Here is a 27,109-nt window from a genome sequence, read left to right on the forward strand (position 1 = left end):
TATGGTCTTAATAGTTTAGGAATTAGGGGCCAAAAAGGGGCCGTAATAAGCATTTTTTCTAGTTTCCAGACAATAACTTGTGGAACGGTGTATGGATCTCTCTGAAATTATACCACAAGTTTCCATACCACAAAGGGATGGTTAGGATTTGCTTTGGGGGGTTATGGCTCAAACCGTTTAGGAATTAGGGGCAAAAAAGGGTGAAAAACAAAGGTTTCCTGGTTAATGGACAATTAAGACAATTTAAAAGCAGTGTAAGGGAGTTAATCCAAACACAACGTTTTGATTGTGGTAAATACGCAACAGCATAGTGTATTGCACATAAGCAAAAAAAAGGGGGGTCAATTCGCAACAGCATAGTGTATTGCTCAAAAGCAAAAAATTGAATATAAATTCAAATCATATAACCAATTCTAAGTTCTATGACTACAGTTATTCTGTGTCAGAAACCTATTATGTGTCAAATATTTAATTACAATCCAAATTCAGATCTGTATCAAGCGCGAATATTGTGTCCATTTTTGCCCCAACTGTTCAGGGTTGGACCTCTGCGGTTGTATCCAGCTGTGCTGGGCGAAGCAATTTATTTTTTTTGCGAAGGAAATAAAACATTTCCCTGGTTTGACTTGCTTTACCTGCATCGATTTAAATTTTTGGACAATGTACTGTCCCATTGAAAGAATGCAATTGGTATTGTTCTCGGTGGAGTTTATTCACTGGGACCTTTACATTTCTTCTAAGAGAAATCCATCACTCATTGATTAATTTACCTGAAGAAAAATGCTCTCCTAAGTAGATGAAAATACATGTATCAACACACAAAACTGCATGTGATGTTGTATTTATTCAATACAAAAAATATATTTTCAATCTGTTCAATATAAACACTGATTTAAACATAAAAAATGGATTTCTGACAACATTTTCAGCATTGTACCTATTGAATTTGTGTGTGTGTGTGTTTGACAAATAAAATAAGGCCTTCCTAGATTTATTTGAGTAATCAAACACAAATAAACACAAATTTCAATGGGAACAATGTTACAATTTTTGTCAGAAATCAACTTTTTATGATTAAATATGTTTATATTGAACAGATTGAAAATATATTATTGATATTGAATAGATACAATATCACATGCAGTTTTGTGAGTTGATACATGTATTTTCATCTATTAAGTGGATGACTTTTTTTTCTTAAGGTAAACTAATCAATGATTGATGGATTTCTCTCAGAAGAAATTTAAAGGTCCCATTGAATAGTATCCACAGAGAACAATAACTACATGTATTATATTTATTCAATGAGACAACAGAACTTACAAAAGTTTAAATCAACAGGTAACCTACAAGTGAATCTATGGAAAAGTCTCATTTCTTTTGCAATAACTACAAATAACTTCTGGTTACAACAAAAAATATACAAAGTAAAAACAACAAAAACTGACTTTACACTTTCACCAGAAACAGCTAAAAACTACCTTAAAATCATTATTATTTTGATTATTTTAATAGACGTTCTAGTCCATGTAAATGTACAAACTAAATACACAACAATCATAATTATATTTGATCTAGTTTGAAACTAAGATAAAAAAATTATAATTTTTCAAAAACCATTTTCAATTATATTTTGATACAATAGAAATCTATAACAAAAATTGAAGCAGGGACATAGCTTGACCCAAAACTTTACATTAGCTCTTTAATTCAGTTTTGTCATACATTTTTTAGATATTTAGCACATCACAATATTTACAATGACCTATCAGACAACAGGATTTATCTTAAACATTTTAGGAACAGATAAATTGTACACAATACTTAATACAAATGTCTTGTTTTGATCCTATCTTATATAGTGGAACATTAGACAACATCATATGTAATTCTTAATTCTGAAATCAATTTTCAATTCCTTAACTCCTTGAACTACAAGATTTTTGTTACTTACCAACTTTATACTAATAATGATTGTCAAACAAAAAGGCAATTGAGTGAAGTAACATGGGAGCTACAGTGGTTTAAATTTTCCAAGTAACCATTATAGGTAAAACAAGAAATGGGTTTGTTGTTGGTTATTTATTTTTTGCTGATGGCCCTTTTAGGGCCGCCATAAGTAGGATTTTTTTTCACAACTGAGAGAATGAAAAATGGTCATCAAGCAATTTGTTATACAGCAACCCATAGACATATAGATTCACTTTCTCTACTTTTTTGTCTTTGCTGGATTGTTGTCTCATTGTTATTCATATCACATGTTATTTTTACTATAAATATCATGTGACTTTTCAAGAAAATTTTTGAATGTATTTCTTAACAATTACAACCAATAAATAAGGATTTCTCTTTTCAGTTTAATGATTACTTAATAAATGAATGTATTTTATAATCCTGGCAAACCTGCTCAAATTAATTAATAGTGTGGATTTTTGTCAGTGCTAAGAATCTCAAAATATGATCACTATTTATATCACCCTAAAAGATATTTGTACTTTAATATGTTGAAAGCTCGCCACATTTGTATTGTATAGATGTGTTATGTTTCACTTTTAAAGTTAGATAAATACTATAAAGCATATTAACTATTGAAGAAAAAGATATTTATATGTAGAGAATTACAAATAAAGTAAAAAGGTTATTTTGGGGTATTTGTATATACTTTTAATGAAGATTGGAAGCATAATGAAGCTGTTGCATTGTAAAGATCACAGTGTTGAAGTTCTTATTACTTTTTTGCTTAGTTAAATTCCATCAAAGTCCTAATTTCCTCTGAAGTTCTATATAAAGATAGTGGAAATAGTTCAGTGTTAGTTTCCCTGAACTGGCCATACAGAGGATGGTAGATGTGTAACATATCTGATTGTAATGTCATGTATCAATCCCAACTGGATTCCAAATAAATTCCATATGCCACTATGAAAAATTAGGGATATATACATAGACAAAGCATCTATTTATATTGAAGCATGTACGTCAGTCCTTGTGTTACTGCTGATAGTTTTCCAACTTTATTTGATTTTCATAGTTGTAATATTTTAGTAGACTGGATTGAAAAACATATAATGAACTTTAAATAACATGTCCTTCTTTTGCACCAGTACCTATGATATAGCAAAGATGCTATATTTTTATTCTGTATTTGCATAAAAATTTGGAATACAATTCCCTTTAGGAATGTGTTGATTTTTTAACAAAATTTATGTATATTGTTTTCCCATAAAAATAGAAATGTAATTTTTTATTCCATTTCATCATGGATTTTAATGAAGTAATATTCTAATACCCAATCCAATTTTGGTGGAGTAAGGGTTGTTATTTGAATAGGGATTTTATTATTTATATAGTCTGATTGTTCAGTTTATAAACTGTCACTATTCTTTTATGAAATTGTCCAACAAAATTTAAGATTTTTGTGGAAACAATATGATGTCAAAAATTTGAATGCATATTTTCTATTAATTTTTAGTTTAGAGTTAGTCGATGATGGGGTGAAATGTGTGTATATAATTGGAGTGAAAGTTTGTTTACAAATTTTGGAAAGAGTCTTGAATAGTTGTCATTATTCTATTATGTCAAAAATCAAATTTTTGTACACAATCTTGCCAGTATTGTTTGTAATTTAACCATATTTGAGATTTCCATGTGATCTGAAAATAAATGTATTTTCTTCTTTTGTTGTGATTGTATCCTGTGACAAGTGTGTTTATAAATAAGAAATTTTTATGAAAACTTTTTGTCGCTGAGGAGTAGTACTAGTTTTCAGCAATAAATAGACAAGGAATATGATTACAAAGAAATGTGGGGTGTATGTCAATGAGACAGCAAACAAACAACACAGAAAACAAAGAGACATCTTAAGGTTAAAACATATGTCTTCCACAATAAACAGGTGTCTATACCAAATGTTACGTTCGTAATCACTCAGAGTCAAGTCAAAAGCTGTAAGTAAATTTAACAGAGACAATCAAAGATCTGTCATCAACACCAAATTCCTGTAATGACGAAACAGATCAAGTTACAATGTATACAGTTGTGGTTGTAATACATATATGAATAAAGCATTTGTGCAGTAGTGGCCTTTCAATTTCAAAAGTATGTTTAAGTCAAGACATATAACTCTGATGGAACCCACATTCCTCTGCCGAATTTCCAAGTGGATCCACTCTGCCTTTTTCTATACTATCTGCACCTGTATGTTGCCATAAAGAGCTGTAATATTGTAAAATTAATAAGGTAATCTAACTTTTGATACAGGTATTTTTTTCAACTGCTCATTTTAAAGGGGCACTTCCTGCACAATAATTCTTACATAATACTCTTTCAAAAGGAAGTCTGTTTTAATTCATACCCAAAAAACATACAGACCTGAGGTATTAGCCGATTGCTTATAAAAATCAGTTCACAGAATGAAACTATTGTTTTGGGAATCTATCTTAAAGATATGGAGTCATGATCATATATTGTTCCTTCATGGAAAAAGGTTTTCTTGTTAATTCAAAATGGAAGATAACTACCAACATTAACCATAAACATTGTTGAATATAGTTAAATCTTATCAGAAAAAAATCCATCTTATAAGAAATTCTTTTACAACTGGTTCTATTGATTTTATAGTTTGTTTTATGTTGTGTTTTACTGCTGTTCCAGGTTAGGGGAGGGTTGGGCTTCCACAATAATTTTTAACCCCTCCACATTCTGTACGTGCATGATCCAAGTCAGAAGCCTGTTTATTGGTGGTTGTCAATAGTTGCTGTATTTCATGTTTGTCTTTTACTTATTGTGTTGTACATAAATCAGGCAGTTAGTTTTCTTGTTTGAATTGTTTAACATTGATAGCTACTTAGGGGAAGATCAACAAGAAATATGAATAAAGGGAAATGTGTGTTAAATGTCTTCAAGACGAAAACAGAACAACACAAGCTAGAGGCAGAAAGGAGCAGGTGTTACTCAACTGGAATTTTTGTATAAAATAACAAAATGCTTAAAGAAAACTTGGAATGTGTTGAATGGAAACTGTAAGCTAAAATCTTGTCTTGCTGATAATTTTTGCTGGATAGATCTTTTGTCTATCCATTTTAGTTTTCAAGGTACTGTAAATTCAGAATTTTTTTCAATCTTTTTATTATTGTGATGGGATAGAATATCTCAATAAATAATCTTGCATAATAAATGTTCCCCTGAATTTACAGTACTAGAAATAGGCAAAAAATAAAAAAAACAAATGGGTTCAAATTTTGATTTTGGGCAACAACTCCTGTAAGGAGTCAATAGACTATTTCAATCATATGACTTATATAACATGTGTTGCTGATCATTTGTACTGTTCAAAGTTTCAGTCTATCTATTATAGTTTTAAAGATTTTAGATAATAATTTTGGATTGTGATTAAATATTTGACACAGTCCAGAGGGACAATCATGGACGGACAGGCGGACAGGGGTAAATTAATAGCCCCTGGACATTTTGTCGTGGGGGCATAAAAATTGTAATTTAAGGGCATTTACTCCTATAAGAATTTGTCTGACAATTTTGGTAAAAAATGGACAGTATGTTGATCTTGACATTCAGAATGTTTTTGCCCTTCGTCAAATTTTCAAGATATCAGCAATTACTGGTATTTTAAGCCTATGTTCTTCATAACACTGGTTGCCATGGCAAGCAGGATCTTTGACACATTTTAAAATAGATAACCAAATGATTATTGTGGTTAACTTTGGTTCCAATAGGTCACATAGTTTCAGAGGAGAAGATCTTTGTAAAATTAACAAACAATGCACCCCAAGTGATAACAATAGCTATCCAGCCAAAAATCAAGAGTCATCTGAGGTCAACATACAGTGTTCAACAATAAAAGTTATGAATTTTTCTTGAAAAAAGACTATCAAAGGTTTGCAATCAATACCAAAATCTCTATATTAAAAAATATTTTAAGATATACTGTAAATTCAGAAATGATTACATACATTTAATATTGCTATTTTTGAAGAATGGAAAAAATGCCAGATTAATAATTGCAATTTCAGGAAAATCTGCATATAGATATATGTATCAGATATCAAAATGTGCATATAAATATATGTATCAGATATCAGAATGTGTATATAGATATATGTATCAGATATCATAATGTTCATATATATATTTGCCTTCGGGTTTATATGATCCATTCATCCTATTTTGACTCCTCAAAATTCAAGTGTCTATCCTAAATTGAGGTAAATTATATGGCCTTCCAAATACTGTTTCGATTCCTAACGTCACTGAAGAGATATTAATTGTCGAAATCCGGATATGATGTACAAAAATCTTTGCACCTTTGTTTGCGGTATACCATTTTTGCCGCAAGTTTATTGTTTTCTGTTTGGTATTAAATTTATAATTAAGATCCATTTATTACACCTTGTGATCCGTTTATTTGGCAATCGCCAATGGCAGTCAGCAGGGTTTAAGAACATTTGTTGTTCGACCTGTTAGTCAAATGCGTTTTGTTAAAATATACTTTTTCACTTTTTTGGTCTTTTGGAAAATGTTGTTTATGCTGTATTTAGACCCCTCTAACAAGAAATTTGTTTTGCATGCACACGTATAAAAATTGTGGTTTTTATCCAACGCAATCATAGGTTTGAACGTTGTTCTCAATTTAGACTTGTTTATATTTTTATACGACCGCAAAAAAATTTTGTGGTCGTATATTGGTATGACGTTGGCGTCGTCGTCCGAAGACACATTGGTTTTCGCACTCTAACTTTAGTTTAAGTAAAAGGATCTCTATGAAATTTTACCATAAGGTTCAATACCACAAAAGGAAGGTGGGGATTGATTTTGGGGGTTATGGTACCAACAGTTAAGGAATTAGGGGCCAAAAATAAGCATTTTTGTAACTTCCAGACATAACTTGTGTGTTAGTGTATGGATCTCTCTGATATTGTACCACAAGGTTCCATATCACAATGGGAATGCTGGGATTGATTTTGGGGGTAATTGCCTCCAAATTTTAGGAATTAGGGGCCAAAAAGGGGAAAAAAACAAGCATTTTTCTAGTTTTATGACAATAACTTGTGTGTAAGTGTATGGATCTCTCTGACATTGTACCACAAGGTTCCATATCACAAAGGGAATGCTGGGATTGATTTTGGGGGTAACTGCCTCCAAATTTTAGGAATTAGGGGCCAAAAGGGGGCAAAAAACAAGCATTTTTCTAGTTTCATGACAATAACTTGTGTGTAAGTGTATGGATCTTTATGAAATTGTACAACAAGGTTCCATATCACAAAGGGAAAGCTGGAATTGAGTTTGGGGGTAATTGCCAAAAACATTTTGGAATAAGGGGCCAAAAAGGGGCCAAAAATAAGCATTTTTCTAGTTTACAGACAATAACTTGTGTTCAAGTGTATGGATCTCTCTGAAATTGTACTGCAAGGTACCATACTACAAAGGGAAGGCTGGGATTGATTTTTGGGGTAATTCCCTCAAAATTTTAGGAATTAGGGGCCATAAAGGGGCAAAAAAACAAGCACTTTTCTAGTTTCAGGACAATAACTTGTGTGTAAGTGTATGGATCATTATGAAATTGTACTGCAAGGTTCCATATCACAAAGGGAAAGCTAGGTTTGAGTTTGGGGGTAATTGCCCTAAATGTTTAGGAAATTGGGGCCAAAAATAAGCATTTTTCTAGTTTACAGACAATAACTTGTGTTCAAGTGTATGGATCTCTCTGAAATTGTACTGCAAGGTACCATACTACAAAGGGAAGGCTGGGATTGATTTTTCGGGTAATTCCCTCAAAATTTTAGGAATTAGGGGCCATAAAGGGGCAAAAAACAAGCATTTTTCTAGTTTCAGGACAATAACTTGTGTGTAAGTGTATGGATCTTTATGAAATTGTACTGCAAGGTTCCATATCACAAAGGGAAAGCTAGTTTTGAGTTTGGGGGTAATTGCCCTAAATGTTTAGGAATTTGGGGCCAAAAAGGGGCCAAAAATAAGCATTTTTCTAGTTTCCAGACAATAACTTGTGTTCAAGTGTATGGATCTCTCTGAAATTGTACTGCAAGGTACCATACCACAAAGGGAAGGCTGGGATTGAGTTTGGGGGTGATGAATCATAAGGGGGTTCAAAAAATTGGGGGGGGGGGTTTTTTTTTCCTTTTTTTTTCTTTAAAATTTTCCATTTTAAATTGGTTATTTCTGATTTATATATAAAAGCAAATAATAATGATATGGTTTGAATAGGTAAATTAAATTTTTTTAAGTTCTTAGACCACATTCATTCTGTGTCAGAAACCTATGCTGTGTCAAATATTTAATCACAATCCAAATTCAGTGCTGTATCAAGCTTGAATGTTGTGTCCATACTTGCCCCAACTGTTCAGTGTTCGACCTCTGCAGTCGTATCAAGCTGTGCCCCAGCAGAGCATTTTATTTCGTTTGGGCTTGTATTATATTTGCCTTCGGGTTTATATGATCCGTTCATCCTATTTTGACTCCTCAAAATTCAAGAGTCTATCCTAAATTGAGGTAAATTATATGGCCTTCCAAATACCATTTCGATTCCTAACATCACTGAAGAGACATTAATTGTCGAAATCCGGATATGGTGTACAAAAATCTTTGCACCTTTGTTTGAGGTATACCATCTTTGCCGCAAGTTTATTGTTTTCTGTTTGGTATTAAATTTATAATTAAGATCCATTTATTACACCTTGTGATCCGTTTATTTGGCAATCGCCAATGGCAGTCAGCAGGGTTTAAGAACATTTGTTGTTCGACCTGTTAGTCAAATGCATTTTGTTAAAATATACTTTTTCACTTTTTTGGTCTTTTGGAAAATGTTGTTTATGCTGTATTTAGACCCCTCTAACAAGAAATTTGTTTTGCATGCACACGTATAAAAATTGTGGTTTTTATCCAACGCAATCATAGGTTTGAACGTTGTTCTCAATTTAGACTTGTTTATATTTTTATACGACCGCAAAAAAATTTTGTGGTCGTATATTGGTATGACGTTGGCGTCGTCGTCGTCTTCCGGCGTCGTCGTCCGAAGACACATTGGTTTTCGCACTCTAACTTTAGTTTAAGTAAATGGATCTCTATGAAATTTTACCATAAGGTTCAATACCACAAAAGGAAGGTGGGGATTGATTTTGGGGGTTATGGTACCAACAGTTAAGGAATTAGGGGCCAAAAATAAGCATTTTTGTAACTTCCAGACATAACTTGTGTGTTAGTGTATGGATCTCTCTGATATTGTACCACAAGGTTCCATATCACAATGGGAATGCTGGGATTGATTTTGGGGGTAATTGCCTCCAAATTTTAGGAATTAGGGGCAAAAAAGGGGCAAAAAACAAGCATTTTTCTAGTTTCATGACAATAACTTGTGTGTAAGTGTATGGATCTTTATGTAATTGTACTACAAGGTTCCATATCACAAAGGGAAAGCTGGAATTGAGTTTGGGGGTAATTGCCCAAAACATTTAGGAATAAGGGGCCAAAAATAAGCATTTTTCTAGTTTCCAGACAATAACTTGTGTTCAAGTGTATGGATCTCTCTGAAATTGTACTGCAAGGTACCATACTACAAAGGGAAGGCTGGGATTGATTTTTCGGGTAATTCCCTCAAAATTTTAGGAATTAGGGGCCATAAAGGGGCAAAAAACAAACATTTTTCTAGTTTCAGGACAATAACTTGTGTGTAAGTGTATGGATCTTTATGAAATTGTACTGCAAGGTTCCATATCACAAAGGGAAAGCTAGGTTTGAGTTTGGGGGTAATTGCCCTAAATGTTTAGGAATTTAGGGCCAAAAAGGGACCAAAAATAAGCATTTTTCTAGTTTCCAGACAATAACTTGTGTTCAAGTGTATGGATCTCTCTGAAATTGTACTGCAAGGTACCATACCACAAAGGGAAGGCATGGATTGAGTTTGGGGGTGATGAATCATAAGGGGGTTCAAAAAATTGGGGGGGGGGGGGGGGGGGATTTTTTTTTCCTTTTTTTTCCTTTAAAATTTTCCATTTTAAATTGGTTATTTCTGATTTATATATAAAAGCAAATAATAATGATATGGTTTGAATAGGTAAATTAAAATTTTTTAAGTTCTTAGACCACATTCATTCTGTGTCAGAAACCTATGCTGTGTCAAATATTTAATTACAATCCAAATTCAGTGCTGTATCAAGCTTGAATGTTGTGTCCATACTTGCCCCAACTGTTCAGTGTTCGACCTCTGCGGTCGTATCAAGCTGAGCCCCAGCGGAGCATTTTATTTCGTTTGGGCTTGTATTATATTTGCCTTCGGGTTTATATGATCCGTTCATCCTATTTTGACTCCTCAAAATTCAAGAGTCTATCCTAAATTGAGGTAAATTATATGGCCTTCCAAATACCATTTCGATTCCTAACATCACTGAAGAGACATTATTTGTCGAAATCCGGATATGGTGTACAAAAATCTTTGCACCTTTGTTTGCGGTATACCATCTTTGCCGCAAGTTTATTGTTTTCTGTTTGGTATTAAATTTATAATTAAGATCCATTTATTACACCTTGTGATCCGTTTATTTGGCAATCGCCAATGGCAGTCAGCAGGGTTTAAGAACATTTGTTGTTCAACCTGTTAGTCTAATGCGTTTTGTTAAAATATACTTTTTCACTTTTTTGGTCTTTTGGAAAATGTTGTTTGTGCTGTATTTAGACCCCTCTACCAAGAAATTTGTTTTGCATGCACATGTATAAAAATTGTGGTTTTTATCCATGTAATCATAGGTTTGAACGTTGTTTTCAATTTAGACTTGTTTACTGTAAATTCAGAAATTATTGCGTGTATTTATTATTGCGATTTTGCCATTTTAGAATTAAATGCGATTTTAATTTTTGCGATATTGAGAACAATCCTGTTTAATTCAAATAAAAAATTTCAAAATGCGAGTTTAAATTATTGCGATTATAACACTGTCGCAATTTTCGCAATAATAAAAACATCGCAATAATTTCTGAATTTACAGTATATTTTTTCGTTTGGGCTTATATTATATTTGCCTTCGGGTTTATGTGATCCGTTCATCCTATTTTGACTCCTCAAAATTCAAGAGTCTATCCTGAATTGAGGTAAATTGTATGGCTTTCCAAATACCGTTTCGATATATGTGTATCAGATATCAAAATGTGCATATAGATTTATGTATCAGATATCAGAATGTGCATATAGATATATGTATCAGTTATCATAATGTGCATATAGATATATGTATCAGATATTAGAATGTGCATTTAGATATATGTATCAGATATCAGAATGTGCATATAGATATATGTATCAGATATTAGAATGTGCATTTAGATATATGTATCAGATATTAGAATGTGCATATAGATATATGTATCAGATATCAGAATGTGCATATAGATATATGTATCAGATATTAGAATGTGCATTTAGATATATGTATCAGTTATCATAATGTGCATATAGATATATGTATCAGATAGAATGTGCATATAGATATATGTATCAGTTATCATAATGTGCATATAGATATATGTAACAGATATCAGAATGTGCATATAGATACATGTATCAGATATTAGAATGTGCATATAGATATATGTATCAGATATTAGAATGTGCATTTAGATATATGTATCAGATATTAGAATGTGCATATAGATATATGTATCAGATATTAGAATGTGCATATAGATATATGTATCAGGTATCAGAATGCAAGTTCTTATTATTTGCTATACTCACCCAGTTGCATTATTCACATTAAAAAAAAATCCCAATAATTTCTGAATTTACAGTATTGCCTTCATTAAGACATGGAAATATCCATTTAACTTTATTCTAATCATGTTTTTAATAAGACTGCAGAGATTAAAAGTTCAACATTTTATTCAATAAGGTGTACATAATAACAATAAATGATTACAAATAAAAAGCCATATACAATGCATGATCCTGATCTGTGTGTATAAACATGATGTAATTCTGAATGCATAAACATGATCCTTATCTTAATAAACATGGTCATGATCTGTATGTATAAACATGATCCTGACCTGTATGTATAAACATGATCGTGATCAGTGTGTATAAACATGATCATGATATGTATGTATAAACATGATTCTGATCTTTATGGATAAACATGGTCCTGATTTGTGTGTATAAACATGATCCTGATCTACAAGTGTAAACAATTAATCTGATTCATGATTAATATTGCCTTTATTATACTAATCTATATGTAATGTGGAATGATTTGCGCTGTATAAGTCTTATTAAATATTGGAATAAAATTCAAAAAATCCAAATAAATCATTTAAAAGTTACATTATCAATTCAACATAATAAAACACCTTTTCTTAAGCAACAAAAAGTAAAACTAAATGTTAAAAAATGATATTTGGTGTTAATAAGTATTAAAATATCTTTGTTTACAAAATCAAAAATGATATAGTGATAAAAAAAAGATGATTTTAGGATAAAATTTGACCTTTTTCAATGCCTTTTTGTCAAAGATATAAGCATTATATCTAATTGGTTAGACAAAATGTAAACAAATTTCGATGAGGAAGACAATTTATGAATTCTCCTCTGAAGTTCACTATTAATCAATTTTCATTATTTGCTTTGCTCTTGGTATAAACTTAGCTTAAAACCAATAATATAAAAACTCCTTCTTCTTCTAGAGTTTTCTCAAAAACGATACTTAGCATTTTAGAACTGAAGACACGTATTACCATTTAGCAAGAACATATTTGTCTAACCATCAAAAAATTAAATTTAAGGTATAGAAAATATTAAATGGCCAAGTTTATACCAAGAGCAAATCAAATAATGAAAATTGATTAACAGTGAACTTCAGAGGAGAATAAATAACTATCTGATCCCCTCAACCATGGTACATATATATATATATATATATATTAATAGTTTCCAAGGTATCAACTCTCTCAAAGAGGGAACGGACCGCTAGACAACTTCAGGAATCTCCAACTAAATTGGAAATTGTCCAATGTGCTTCTGGAATGAGGTATAGTTTAATTTTTACATTAAATTATATTTCTGTATTTTTTACTTTTTTTAAAAAGCATTTCATTCATGAGCAGTATGAATAAACATAAAAAGAACATGGATATTCAGTGACCAAAAGCTTTCTATTTCCTAAGGCCAATATAAACAAGTATGGCTTGCTGTAAATTTGAATAGTTGTCAATTACAAAAGTAGGCTGTATGATGTGAAAAACAAACATAAATCAATCAGAGCCTTTCTTATCAGTAATCTTAATTTGCCATTTGCAGTTGCTAATCACTTCTCAAATATTCAAAGTGTTCATCATATTGAAATTGCTTCAAAATTCTATAGAAAATAATAGCTTTAAGGTGCCCTTAAAATGGTGTGAACAGGCTGGTCAAGTAAATCCGGTCTATGAAACAATTTTGTCAGAGAGAGATTTCCCAATTTGAAAGTTTAAAAAGTTGACAACTATGTGGTAATGAAAATAAATCTTCTTGATATATATGTTATAAAACAAAATATTCTCATTAATCTTTGGGTTTTTTCTTTTAAAAGAACCTTAAATAGTTTGTGCAATTTTGAGTAACTTCAATTAGTAAAGATTTACAGACACATCTTGCGATATTGACCTGTATTATATGAGCTGCATCAGATAGAAATCGACCTTATTCAAGTACAGGTAAACATGTACATGTATAAGACTTTTATTGATATTAGAACATTCAAATATGAAATAAAAGATGAATCTTGGTCTGTTTTGTAGGGTTCTTATATCAACTCAATTTTCAAACAGTTACAGACTTTGCATAGAGATTTTTTCTACCCAAAATTGATATTCATTTGCATAACGTCGATTTCTATCGGACACAGCTCATATGCTGAACAACACTGTAACTTCTGATTCTATACATGTACTTAATTTTTCCACTATAGAAATAAAGATTTTTTTCTCTTACAATCAATAAACTTAAAACAGTAGTAAACCTATATTACAAGGCATATATATATATATAAACTAAAAATAAAAAATAAAATAAACACAACCCCATAAAAATAAACAATTAAATAGATATGATATGATATGATATGATAGATATGTGAATGTTAAAATAATATGTATGCTATATACAATGAGCAACGATTCTAATTCAAGCACTTGTTTCAATAAATAACAACATACTAGTAAGTGCTGACAATAAAAAGAAAATGAGCCTACATTGGTCACCTATCTGATCAAATGAATCTAGACAGAAAGTAATATGCATTTTTTAGTTAATCTAGAACTATTATGAGGAAAATGCATTTACATTTTCGTATGTTCTGTTACCCACTAACAAATAATTGTTTAAAGTGCAAACTAAAATGTGCAGTACTTAAAATTATTATATAGCTTGGCATGAGAGTCTGTATTGCTTGTCTTGCTCATACAATCAAATTTCACTATTTTTAGAATCATGGCTACCATGTTTGATGGCTGTAGGCTTCAGACCACAATTATTTCCCTTTGCTAGTAGGGCAAAGGTTACAATATAGATAATTTCTACCAGATCTTTTTTGTCTTTTATTTGATAAAGCAATTGGTCCTTGGTTTATTTTGGACGAAAAATTTACAATGTAAGTGTTATGAGACAAAAGCAGCCATGAATTTTCTTGGCATTTGAAATTTTTTCAGAAAAAAATATTGAACTTCATGTGCAGCAAATATTATATCATTTGAACTGGTTTCCTTATTTTATGGAAAAATGCAGTCAAAATAATTGTGTTGTGAGGCCTCTACAGATATTCTGAGTATGTTTCATAAGCTTTAGTGCAAACTGGCCAAGTAGTTCAAAAGAATATTTACTGTCAGACAATGGCTGCTTGGAGCTTTTTAGTGACATAAAATGCTGCCTCTTATATAGTCTAGTCAATTAACTTAAATGTATACTGAATTAAAAATGTTGTACAGTTATGCTACAATTAATCAACCAAAGCAGTTACTATCTTTTTAGACATTTCCATTACCCGTAACTAGAAGATATGTAGTAAAAAATAGATCCATCTTTACAAATCTGAATGTTAATCTAACAACACCTAATGTATTTACAATACACTGCAATATAATCCTCTTAGGAACTAAAAATAAAAATTGAAGTGAAGAATTCTTCAGCTATAAACATTTTGATGTATAGAAGATACATAAATTAGTAATCATTTGTAAATAATAAAATAGAAATTACTTATTTCACAGGCAAGATAAAAATAAAAAAATACTGAACTCAATTAAAAATATACAACTGATTAATTTTAAACAAAACAATTACATGTAATCACTTAGAATTATCACAATATGGCACAAGACTTAAAAGGTCAAATAAAAGTTACTTGGTTCACAGACAATTGAAATAAAAATATGGGTCAGTATGTTAAGAACTCACGAGCAAAACATATTAAATTCCACACTGTTCATTTGCAAAACCAAAAATAATAAAATAATAATAAAGATAAGTAGAACAAAGCTATAATTTTTAATCCTTTATCAAATTTTTTTTTCAAAATAGGCTATTTAAAAAAAGTTCTTCCTGGGAAAATAAAAAAAATGTAATGGAAATTTATTCTGAGAACCAAATAGTTTTTATTATGGCCTAATTCACATTACAATTACATTTTATAATAAATCATGGTGTGGAGAGGTCCTTTTTGTTACAATTGATTATATTTAACCTGCATACAATCCTTATTAATAAATCTATCAAGAAATCAAAAAATAAATTATTTTTCTCCAATTGCAGATCAATTAAATTTCCTCATGTATCAAAAATTGACTTGAACAAAATATTCTGTAATAATTAACAATAACAACGTCTAACAATTTTTGATTTTCTTAATAAAAACTCATATATGCATGACTTACTCACATATGTTTCTCCCTTGGAATGATGTAATGTATATAAATAAATAACATTAAAAACAAAATATTAACATCACAACCAGTCTTTCATACAGAAATGGAATGGTCAGTCAAAACAACCATTACAAAATAATCTAATAAAAAAAGTCAAATGTATTTAATGAAAAAAAATCCTTTTCCTAATAACAAAAAAATCCTTTTTCTAATACCAAAACCATAACAACCACAATATTTTGCAGTTCTATGCAAGTTAATTATGTGTCCGAATGATTTAAATAAAAGTTCAACTTCAACCTGTTAGACAGATAAACAGATCAACTTTGACCTGTTAAGACAGATGAATAGATCAACTCACAATATTCAATGTTAATGTACTCAATCTGGTAACAGTTTTCATTACAAAGCAACAATAATTACTAGTAACTTGCTCATAATATGAACTACTTTACAATGAAATGAAAATTTACAAATAATTGCACCAATGCGCTTTACAGATAATGCCTTTTAACTGTTCATATTTACAAATATCCAATAATTATAATATCTTGTACAATTTACAAACATACGAATATTCAAATGCTCTCCAAGCATTCTAAAACAATTGTGGCTTAAAAAAAGGCTTTTCTTTCATAAAAAAAAAATAAATTTGTCTCGGGGAGTTGAATGCTATCAAAAAATACACTTTTCCAATATTTATACCACCTTGTCAATCATCATGAGGTAAACCCTGCCATTTTTCAGTCATGATTTGAATCTCTTACTAAACTTTTATCTCTAAACAATATTAACATCTAGGCTATATTCTAATATGCTGATGGAACAAAATAAACGACTGTTCCAAAAAAAAAAAAAAAAAAGTAATGGATTATAAAAAAACAAATAATTTTCTGTTAGAAAAAAACTATTGTCAGGAATTTTGTTTTACCTAGCATACAAATTTGGCATAGAAAGGATGTTGACTTTCCAAAAAGTGCCTATCCTATACTGGGGCAAGTATACTTATAATATTTTTGTCCCACTCTTAAAAATGTTTTCCTACATTTAATTTTGGTCTCATTCTTTAATAAAACTTAAAAAAGTTCTTCTTGCACTTTAAAGAATGATGCATAGTTATACTTGTAAATGTAACACCATACAAAATAAAAATTACTTTTTCCCAATAGTTAAACTGTGACAGACATTATCAGAAAATTTTAACTCACAGGGGCATAACTGAGAAGAAATGACATCACAATCTGTATGAAACAAAATTTAAAGTATGCTTGGTAAACAGCAGTCCAAATATGGTAAACACTTTTTCTTCTTAATTTTGTGAAAATATATAATATTTTACATGAACCATGTGTAAGGAAGGATATCTACATAAAACCAATATCAATTTCCATCAGCCTGTCATATTATATTTGTTCTGAAATGGACTTATATCTCAACATTAGATTTATGCAATACTGTAAATTCAGAAATTATTGCGATGTTTTTATTATTGCGAAAAATGCGACAGGGTTATAATCGCAATAATTTAAACTCGCATTTTGAAATATTTTATATGAATTAAACAGGATTTTTCTCAATATCGCAAAAATTAAAATCGCATTTTAGTCTAAAATGACAAAATCACAATAATAAATGCACGCAATAATTTCTGAATTCACAGTAATTTGTTTGTCACTGCAGTGGTTGAAATGGGGAGATGTTTGAACTTAAATACAACCTTACTTCAGAGTGCACTAATACCAATACTCCAGAAAAGCAATAAGTACCAAAACATCTACTTTAAAATCAATTTTACAGGGGGAAAAACAGAATAAAAAAATTAATTTAGCTCAACATTCAGAAGGAAGATAAATTATACCGATATAATGTTTCATAATCTAAACAGTCTTACATATAATGTACAGAATACACAATCTTTATAAAAGATTAGCACCATATCTATCACACATATGTACATTTGTTCACAAAACTAGTGTGTGTAAGAGGTACACAGTAAAATAAAATAGAGAAAAGTATAAGATTAAAATTATGGGATAAAAGTCAACAGAAGAAATATTGCAGAAACAAGCATTTATATATATGAAAATGTTGGCCTTAGACTAAAACACAAATATTTAAATGTGGCTGAAATAAAACTCTCTACACCGATGAAAAAATAGTCAAACTGACAATATACAGATGTTTGACATGGTTTGTGTACTTATCTGAGTATTGTCCATTTGTAATTATTTCACTCTACAGAAAATGATCCCTGAACCTTTCAAACATAGGACACTTAACAAGATAATGTAAAAGGAAAAAAAGAACTTCACATACATCTAACATTGTAAATCTTATAACAGAAATAACTACATCATACAGAAGATTCTTTCATACAAGGTGAATACATTTTCTCTTTCCTAAATGATTTGACTTTTTCTTTAGGCTTCACGAAGTAATGTTTATGAGGTTTGTAACGAGGCATATTATCTTCAGAAAAAGACGAGGAATCTGACTGGCTAGGTTCATACACAGGTTTTCTAGAGCCTGGAGTATTATAGGCTAAATTATCATCCGTTTTGGATTTGGGCATTCTATCTTGCTCTAGTCCATTATGGGATGACTGGTTCTGATGATAACTAGCTCTTTTTGTCTGTGGTCTATTCTTCACATCGTATACATCATCATTTGATTTTGAAACTTGTTGTAGGTCAAAGTGATTTAAAGGTTCAAACTGATCCTTGTTGTTTTTGGCATTTTGATAACTTACACTTCTTTTGTAGTGATCACTTCTTGAAGGCCTTGTCTGTTCTATTCTCCTGTTAAGTGTGGCTACAGGTGGTCTATCTTGTTCAGGGTTTGAAACTTTCCTTGATATAGTGTTATATGTACTGATAAGGTCATGAACGCCTTTATTACTTGGAATCACAGCTTCTGTAATGATAACATGTTATGTTAGAATGATTTTCTGAAATTTTCTGTTTATATTCATATTTACTTGTTTTATTGAGATCTTGCAATTTGAAAAGACATTACCAAGTCCAAATCAATCATAATATTGGTTTCTGTATTTGTTGTTTATACCATGATGCGTTCAGAATTTCAAAATGCTATATTCGCTTTTGAAGAGATTCTGAAATGAAAACATTAGTTAACCATTTCATAGGTCTGTTACTTTTTCTTTTTCCTTTTTTAAGTATAGTCAAACTCTGTGCACGTTCTTCTCATCTAAATTTATAAATAAAATATAAAGCAAGGAAAATATCAAAGAGCCAAAAACAAAATAACACAATAAAGTCAAAAAGTCATCTTAAGGTCAACATAAAAGTCTTTAAAATACAATTATGGCCAGTAGAAAAGGTGAATATCCAAAATTGTCAACCTAAAAAGGTTATTTCCCTGAGGGTTAAGCCTTAAGTGAAAATACTTTTAATGGTTGACAATTTTGAATATTCACCTCTCCTTAGGGTTACAATTGTATTATCATACTGGAATAACAACAAAAGAGCCTTTAGAACAATTGAAGATTTTAAAGAAGCAAACGCCTTACTGTATACTAGTTACAAATTTTCAAAACCCTTTCGTCAGAGAACTATATGTGTCTTAGAATGTCTAAGGTAGACTCTTTTGTACAATATGAATGGCCATGAAAAGGGCTGTTTATCAAGGCTTCTATTATGGGAACTAGATGAATTTCCAAACCTTGTTTCCTCATCACTTCACTCAATTGACTTACAACACAGACTAAGAAATTTCTGCAAACGCTTTGTTCCTTAGATAAAATATGGTATTAATAACAATAACCACTGATAAGGTACCTGACTTGGGACAGGTACATTGACATATGATAGGGTTAAATTTTTTATGTTATCAACTCTTCCATCTTTCATCTCAATAATTGAACAACAAAAGGTAAGCAAGGTTACACAACTAGAGGCTCTAAAGAGCTTGTGTCGCTCACCTTGGTCTATGTGCATATTAAACAATGGACACAGATGGATTCATGACAAAATTGTGTTTTGGTGATGGTGATGTGTTTGTAGATCTTACTTTACTGAACATTCTTGCTCCTTACTATTATCTCTATCTATAATGAACTTGGCAAAGTAGTTACAGTGGAAAATATTTTGTAAAAATTTACAAAAATTTACAAAATTTATGAAAATTGTAAAAAATTGACTATAAAGGGCAATAACTCCTTAAGGGGTCAATTGACAATTTTGGTCATGTTTGACTTATTTGTAGATCTAACTTTGCTGTACATTATTGCTGTTTACAGTTTATCTCTATCTATAATAATATTCAAGATAATAACCAAAAGCTGCAAAATTTTCTTAAAATTACCAATTCAGGGGCAGCAACCCAACAACATGTTGCCTGATTGGTCTGAAAATTTCAGGGCAGATAGATCTTGACCTAATGAACAATTTTATACCATCAGATTTGCTCTAAATGCTTTGGTTTCAGAGATATGAGCCAAAAACTGCATTTTACCCTATGTATTATTTTTTTGCCATGTCGGCCATCTTGGTTTGCGGGCAGGGTCATTGGACACATTTTTTAAAATAAATACCCTAATGATGATTGTGGACAATTTTGGTTAAATTTGTCTTAGTAGTTTCAGTGGAGAAGATTTTTGTAAAAGATTACAAAAATTTACGAAAAATGGTTAAAAATTGACTATAAAGGGCAATAACTCCTTAAGGGGTCAACTGACCATTTTGGTCAAGTTGACTTATTTGTAGATCATACTTTGCTGAACATTATTGCTGTTTACAGTTTATCTCTATCTATAATAATATTCAAGATAATAACCAAAAACGGCAAAATTTCCTTAAAATTACCAATTCAGGGGCAGCAACCCAACAACGGGTTGTCCGATTCATCTGAAAATTTCAGGGCAGATAGATCTTGACCTGATAAACAATTTTACCCCATGTCAGATTTGCTCTAAATGCTTTGGTTTCAGAGATATAAGCCAAAATCTACATTTTACCCCTATGTTCTATTTTTAGCCATGGCGGCCATCTTGGTTGGTTGGAGGGGTCATCGGACACATTTTTTAAACTAGATACCCCAATGATGATTGTGGCCAAGTTTGGTAAAATTTGGCCCAGCAGTTTCAGAGGAGAAGATTTTTGTAAAAGTTTACGGACGACGGACGACGGACGCAAAGTGATGAGAAAAGCTCACTTGACCTTTCAGGTCAGGTGAGCTAATAAAAATAAGTTCAGAAAAAGCACTTTTAAAACTACACATCATCAGTTGATTAAATACAGCTGGCATAAACAATCATAAATTATAACAAGCAAAAAAAGCTTAGAGTTACTGAATGTTAACTAAAATTACTTAACCTGATGATATACTTACTAATCTCTTCAAAATATAGCCTCTGTTGTGTCTGTGTGGGCAGATCTTCTTCAGATCTAGATGAAGGAAGTCTCATGTATCTATTAGTACTTGAACTCCTTTTAACAGGAATTGAATTTTGCCTTTTAAATGGAGACTTTGACGACAGCTGACCCTGTGTACTTTTTCGAGGAGGCTGAGGAGTGGACCAGTGAGTAGAAATTTGTCTGCTTGTTTGTGGAGAAGGATCTTTTACATTAACTTTAGAATCAATTTCATCATATCTTGACTTATTTTGTTGTGGAGTTTGCTTCCTTTGTTGTTGTGGTGAAGGATCTTTTATATTAACTCTGTAGTCAAGTTCATCATATGATGCTTTATCTTGTTGAGAAAACTTACTTTTTTGTGTCTCAGAATCATTCCGAGCTACTTTCTGTGATCTTTGACTAGAATCTCTTTGTGGCCTTTGTTTAATGTCAGATGGTTGAATTTTTGTACTAAAACTTTGTGCTGCACCATTTGAGTAATTTTCTGAATAACTCTTTACAGGGAGTTCAGGTCTAGGTGGAATTGGAGGTACTTTATCTGATTTTGATGGTGGGTAGGCATTCTGACGATCATACAAGTTAGACCTACCAGACGGTGGCTTGTCAATCAAGTCTACCTTAAGGTTTGTTTGTTTATTCAAAGTACTTGGAGGCAGTTTTACCCTCAGATTTACATCCAATGAATTATCAGGAATACAATGCCTAGTTTCCCCATTTGTTGACATCTGACTATTTTTAGAATGTGTTTCTTTTGACTTAGAAGTTTGACTTAAAGCATTTTGTAACAAGTCTGGTGGCAGTGTTTGTGATGTTGGTGGGTTATGGACTAGTTTCGATGACACATGTCCCGCAGTAACATGAGGTAACGATTTTCCTACATAACTACTTGATGAATTCGTTTTCTCTTCACTTTTAGATGACAAATCACTTCGTCCACTGTTCTGTCTTGAAAATAAACCTTCTTTTTCCTCATTTTCAGAATTCTGAACATTGAGTAAATGTTCACTGTGTGGACTACCATCTTTAGCACTTTTGAAGTCACTAGAATTGACATTTAAAAGAAAAGGACATAATTTGAAAATCCAGTGTGTTCTATTTTGTAATCCTTCTGTTATATGTGAATTTGATCCTCGTTTCTGATAAAACAATAAATAGGCTGATGATGTCTTCACTTCTGCTTCACTAATAGATTTCACTTTAGAATCATCAAACTCGTACCACTTTCCATCCAGTGGATTTTTACAGTAAGCTGAAATATATCGTTTAAATTTTACAAATGCATTAGTTTACAATCTTAAAATATGTATGCAGCATCAATTGTCCAACATTGTATTTACTTTGCTGTTGTCATATTTTGGTATTTTCAGTTTTAAAACATGCTCCCAGATTGTGATAAAATAGGCAAAAAACAATAAAGATATCATGAAAATATTTATAATCGTTCATTAAATAGCTTCTAATTTTTCGGGAAAAAAAAATTATTTTGATGGGAATGACCCCTCCCCCTTTGGAATGCTGCAGTATTGCTGTCTACCATAATTGTAATTGTTTTTTCATTCATTGTTATAGCATAAATCAAGTCATCATATTTATTCTTCTTTGTTTCAGATTTTGTCATCCTGGGGCCTTTTATAGCTTACTATACAGTATGGGTTTCACTCATTGTTAAATATAAAATAAGAAGATGTGGTATGATTACCAATGGAGACAAATCTCCACCAGAGACCAAATGAAATATAAGTTAACAACTATAGGTCACTGTATGGCCTTCAACAATGAAGAATACACATACCTCATAGTAAAAGGCTGTATTGTTACAGGTAATTGATCATATCTTTGTCATTTGTTTTTTTGGTTGATAGTTGTTTCATTGGCAATCATACCACATCTTCTTATTTTTACACGGAGAAAAGTGAGATGAAAATTACCTAAATTCAAAATCACCCTAACAACTTTCTAGAAGAAAAAAGACAAAGTTCATTCAAAAGCAAATTTGGACTAACAACTGAACCAGCCAGCTGGTCAATGACTATTTAAAGCAGCATTGTTAATCCCCTAGATCATACAGGAGAATAAGTCTAAAATATATGATTAAGCATTGTAATTTTTCATTATTAAAAAGCAATTTTTGTGTTGTAAATTTAAGCTTTTACCTGTATAATGGCCTCCTAACATGTTACCATAGTGATTACAGACACCATATAGATCATAAATGCCATGGTCAATTCCTGGTTGATTCCTGTGCAATATATGATCTGACATGTCCATACCTCTCACAGGAAAATCTACTAATGTATTTAGTTTATTCCTTCTAACACCAACCTGCAAAAACAAAATATAACCCAAGATATAAAATTCACTTAACAAAATTTAACTAAGGAAACCTTGTAATTCAAACACAATTTTCCGCCTGAAAGTTGAAATACTAAAAAAAAATCATTTTGCAATCTTGAAAGTGTTAACTTTTATCACCTTAAACTAAGGGTAATGCGAGCAAGGTAATAAAATAATAATCTTACTCAACAGATGTTCTAACATGGTCTATCAAATAAATGTGCAAGTCAAATTATCTCTTCTTGAAGCAGTCTTATTTGCTTCATGTCAATCTTTACATGGTGTATTTACTTTGATGATGATGATGATGGATGGCTGCTTAACGTCCAGCGGCAAATTAATATGCATATTAAGGACGAGAACATGTTAATGTTATATGAATATTAACCCTGCTTTGTACTAGACCGACATGCCGAGTACGTGCTAGTTCATAAGGTAACAGTCTGCAGGAAGACACATCACCTTACCCTGACACATTATTCTGACTCTGAGCCGACCAGTCTTTGCTCTTACTCCTTAATACTGTGTGCTTAGCGGAGAAGCAGCAAATACCAATTTCAAAGTCTTTGGTTTGACCCGGCCAGGGTTCAAACACACTACCAGGAGGCCACCAAGGTGGTATATTTTCTTTGAAATTCAAATGTTTCAGGAGTTGATTAATGATCAAGATGATTGTTATAAACTTTGTGAGTGGAGATAGAAATAGCTTTGACCTCTTTCTCTAGATAAAACTGAAGAGAGCAGGAAAACCTTACAGTTCATGTTCAGATTAACAATAATTATATATATAAATAATGCATGACAAAACAAAACTGCAAGTATGTTTTCACATTCTCTACCAGTAGCTTTATTCCTAAAGCAAAATTTACAAGGATTTTTTCATTAATCAAAACCACAAATCACCAATAAAACACTTATTTTTTGTTTGTCAGGAATAATGAGTTCCAAGGACCTACATTTTTCCACACACCATAAGAAAATAGTAAATTACATTTTAATTTGATTATTGGTAGATTAACATCCAGCATTAAATACATCCTTATTTAGGATAACATGCTTAAATGTTATATATGCATGACTTGAATTGCAATTTGAGATCGTTTTTAACATGAAAGCTCACAAGGTAAAATTCAACAGGACTATGAAGAAAATGTCACCTGAGACTGACACATTATTCTGACTAAAAATTTGCCAGTCTTTGCTTGTATAACTAAATGGTGCATGCTTGGTGGAAACCCAGCAAATAATTTTAGTCTTTTAAAGTCTGCACAACCAGAGGGGTTTGAAAACAACAATAAACAAGAATGTGTCCATAGTACATGGATGCCCCACTCGCACTATCATTTTCTATGTTCAGTGGACCATGAAATTGGGGTCAAAACTCTAATTTGGCATTAAAATTAGAAAGATCATATCATAGGGAACATGTGTACTAAGTTTCAAGTTGATTGGACTTCAACTTCATCAAAAACTACCTTGACCAAAAACTTTAACTTGAAGCGAGACAGACGGACGGACGGAATAACGAACGGACGAACGGACTCACAGACCGAAAAACATAATGCCCATAAATGGGGCATAAAAATTACTTTCACAGGAAATCCAACAAGATTTACAGGAATAGAACAACATTTAAATCAGAAGTCTAAGGACACCCTTCATTGAAGTGATATTATGAAATTTAAGATGTAACAATTCTCAATTTTGATTTTACATGCTTATGAAATTTTCACTCCAGAGAGCCAAAAGGTAAATCATATATAAACCTACCTGTCTGAACCTTTTCAGATGTATGACTAGAACATTAGGAACAGACCATAGTCCTAATGTTTTAGTTGCAGCTTGTTGATATTTGTGGCAATGAGGACAATTCCAGGCATCATCTCCACTTAGCTATAATATATTCATATATAATGAAATTGATATTTAATGTTAATATCACATTTTATTTTAATTTCTGACAACATAAAATCTAAATTTTTACAAGGAATGTCATTCAGTACTCGATAACTCCAGTATCGGTCGGTAGTACTGAGTATTGAATACCAAAATGAAACCCACTAAATTGATTTCTGTGTGAGGACATTGCTCGTTTTTTTTCATAAATTTCATTCTGTTGAGAACGATGCATTACTTCTTATCATCACACCTTTGCAAATGTGGTTTCTTTAAGATAACAAAATGTATCTGTTGTTTGATTTTATTTGACTATGTAATCATTTATATTCAATAGGTGTTTATCAAATTATTGATTAGATTATAAACTTGATTTAATTTCAAATAATCAATCAATTATTGGTATATAATTAGTGTGACTATTATCTTGTTTAAGATCACTTTGTAGCGGGTCTAACATCAATTAGACAACCCACAAAGTGTAAAATGCGTACAGTTTTGTTCCCTTTCAGAAATATTTTTCCAAACAACTGCTTGAGTATCGCTTAGAAAAAACAACTAGTACTCGATAACTAATTTTTCACCGAGTTGACATCCCTAATTTTTACTGTTTCATTTAGAGTGTTAAATTGATTGGTATTTTTATGAATTGCTCAATAATTTCAGCTAATCCTCTTGTATAAAGCTTTTGCTTTCTTAAATGGTTTATTTATATAAGAAATAGTATGTAAACATGGTAAACAGATATAATTATGGAGGAATAATAAAAAATTTATAATTAAGTTTTTTTTAATATATTTTTCAATACATGCTGAGTTTTTAGTTTTCTATGTAGTATTTTGTGTCCTGTTGTTTGTACTTTTGTTGTTTTTCGCCATGGCATTGTCAGTTTATTTCTATTTATGAGTTTAAATATCCCTTTGTTATCTTTTGCCTCTCTTTTATAAATGTTGAAATATTTTGAAAACCTGAACAACTCCATTATATTCTTGTGAAGCTTTTTTTTAATGAATGATTTATTCTTTACAAAAAACAACATGTAAATAGATAAAGCACTATTAAAATCTATAAATAAATGCATATTAAACAACAAATAAACTTACTGTTTCTTCTTTGGTAAATAGCTGTAAGCAGTTATCTAACGATACTCTAAATGGCTGTTGAGAACTATGACGCAATCGTTTAAAAGAATTATGCTCATCTACTCTGTTATTTTCAACTGCGATAACTCTAAGGGAATGAATAAAAAGAGAAATATACTCTTACTTACATTCAGGCATTTTTTTTTTATCATTTTCTACAGGGTTGAAAAAAATATCAAATCTGCCATATTTCCCGATACCTTATGATGTATCTTAAAATATTGAATTCCATGTCATAATATAGTCCGGTATGTAATGTGTGACATACACTGAAAATGCCCTTTTCATCAAAAGGACTGGTTTGTTTCACTTAAAGAGTCCCTTTTCTATCAATTACCATGCTCTTTTCAAAATGTAGCTAGAAAACTGTAAGGTAACCTTGAAAATAACTTTTTAACCAAGTCACATGTATATGCCATTCAATGCTTGACAAACAACTTCGGGGCCAAC

At 31.2% G+C, this 27,109-nt stretch overlaps 1 protein-coding gene across 1 annotated transcript in view; it reads right to left on the reverse strand.

The window, feature by feature from the left end:
- Positions 1–11,881: 11,881 nt before the first annotated feature.
- LOC127710269 (ubiquitin carboxyl-terminal hydrolase 31-like) overlaps positions 11,882–27,109 on the reverse strand; it is a 28,768-nt gene continuing 13,540 nt past the window's right edge. Inside the window, exons 7-11 of the mRNA XM_052216045.1 lie at positions 26,621–26,747; positions 25,392–25,514; positions 23,441–23,609; positions 21,262–22,536; positions 11,882–18,825 (exon numbers count right to left, since the gene is read on the reverse strand). Coding sequence (XP_052072005.1) covers positions 18,266–18,825; positions 21,262–22,536; positions 23,441–23,609; positions 25,392–25,514; positions 26,621–26,747 — 2,254 coding nt within the window. The 3' untranslated portion in view covers positions 11,882–18,265. The remainder of the gene's footprint in view (positions 18,826–21,261; positions 22,537–23,440; positions 23,610–25,391; positions 25,515–26,620; positions 26,748–27,109) is intronic.

Source organism: Mytilus californianus, unplaced genomic scaffold, assembly GCF_021869535.1.
Source record: "Mytilus californianus isolate M0D057914Y unplaced genomic scaffold, xbMytCali1.0.p SCAF_7, whole genome shotgun sequence".
Classification (NCBI taxonomy): domain Eukaryota; kingdom Metazoa; phylum Mollusca; class Bivalvia; order Mytilida; family Mytilidae; genus Mytilus; species Mytilus californianus.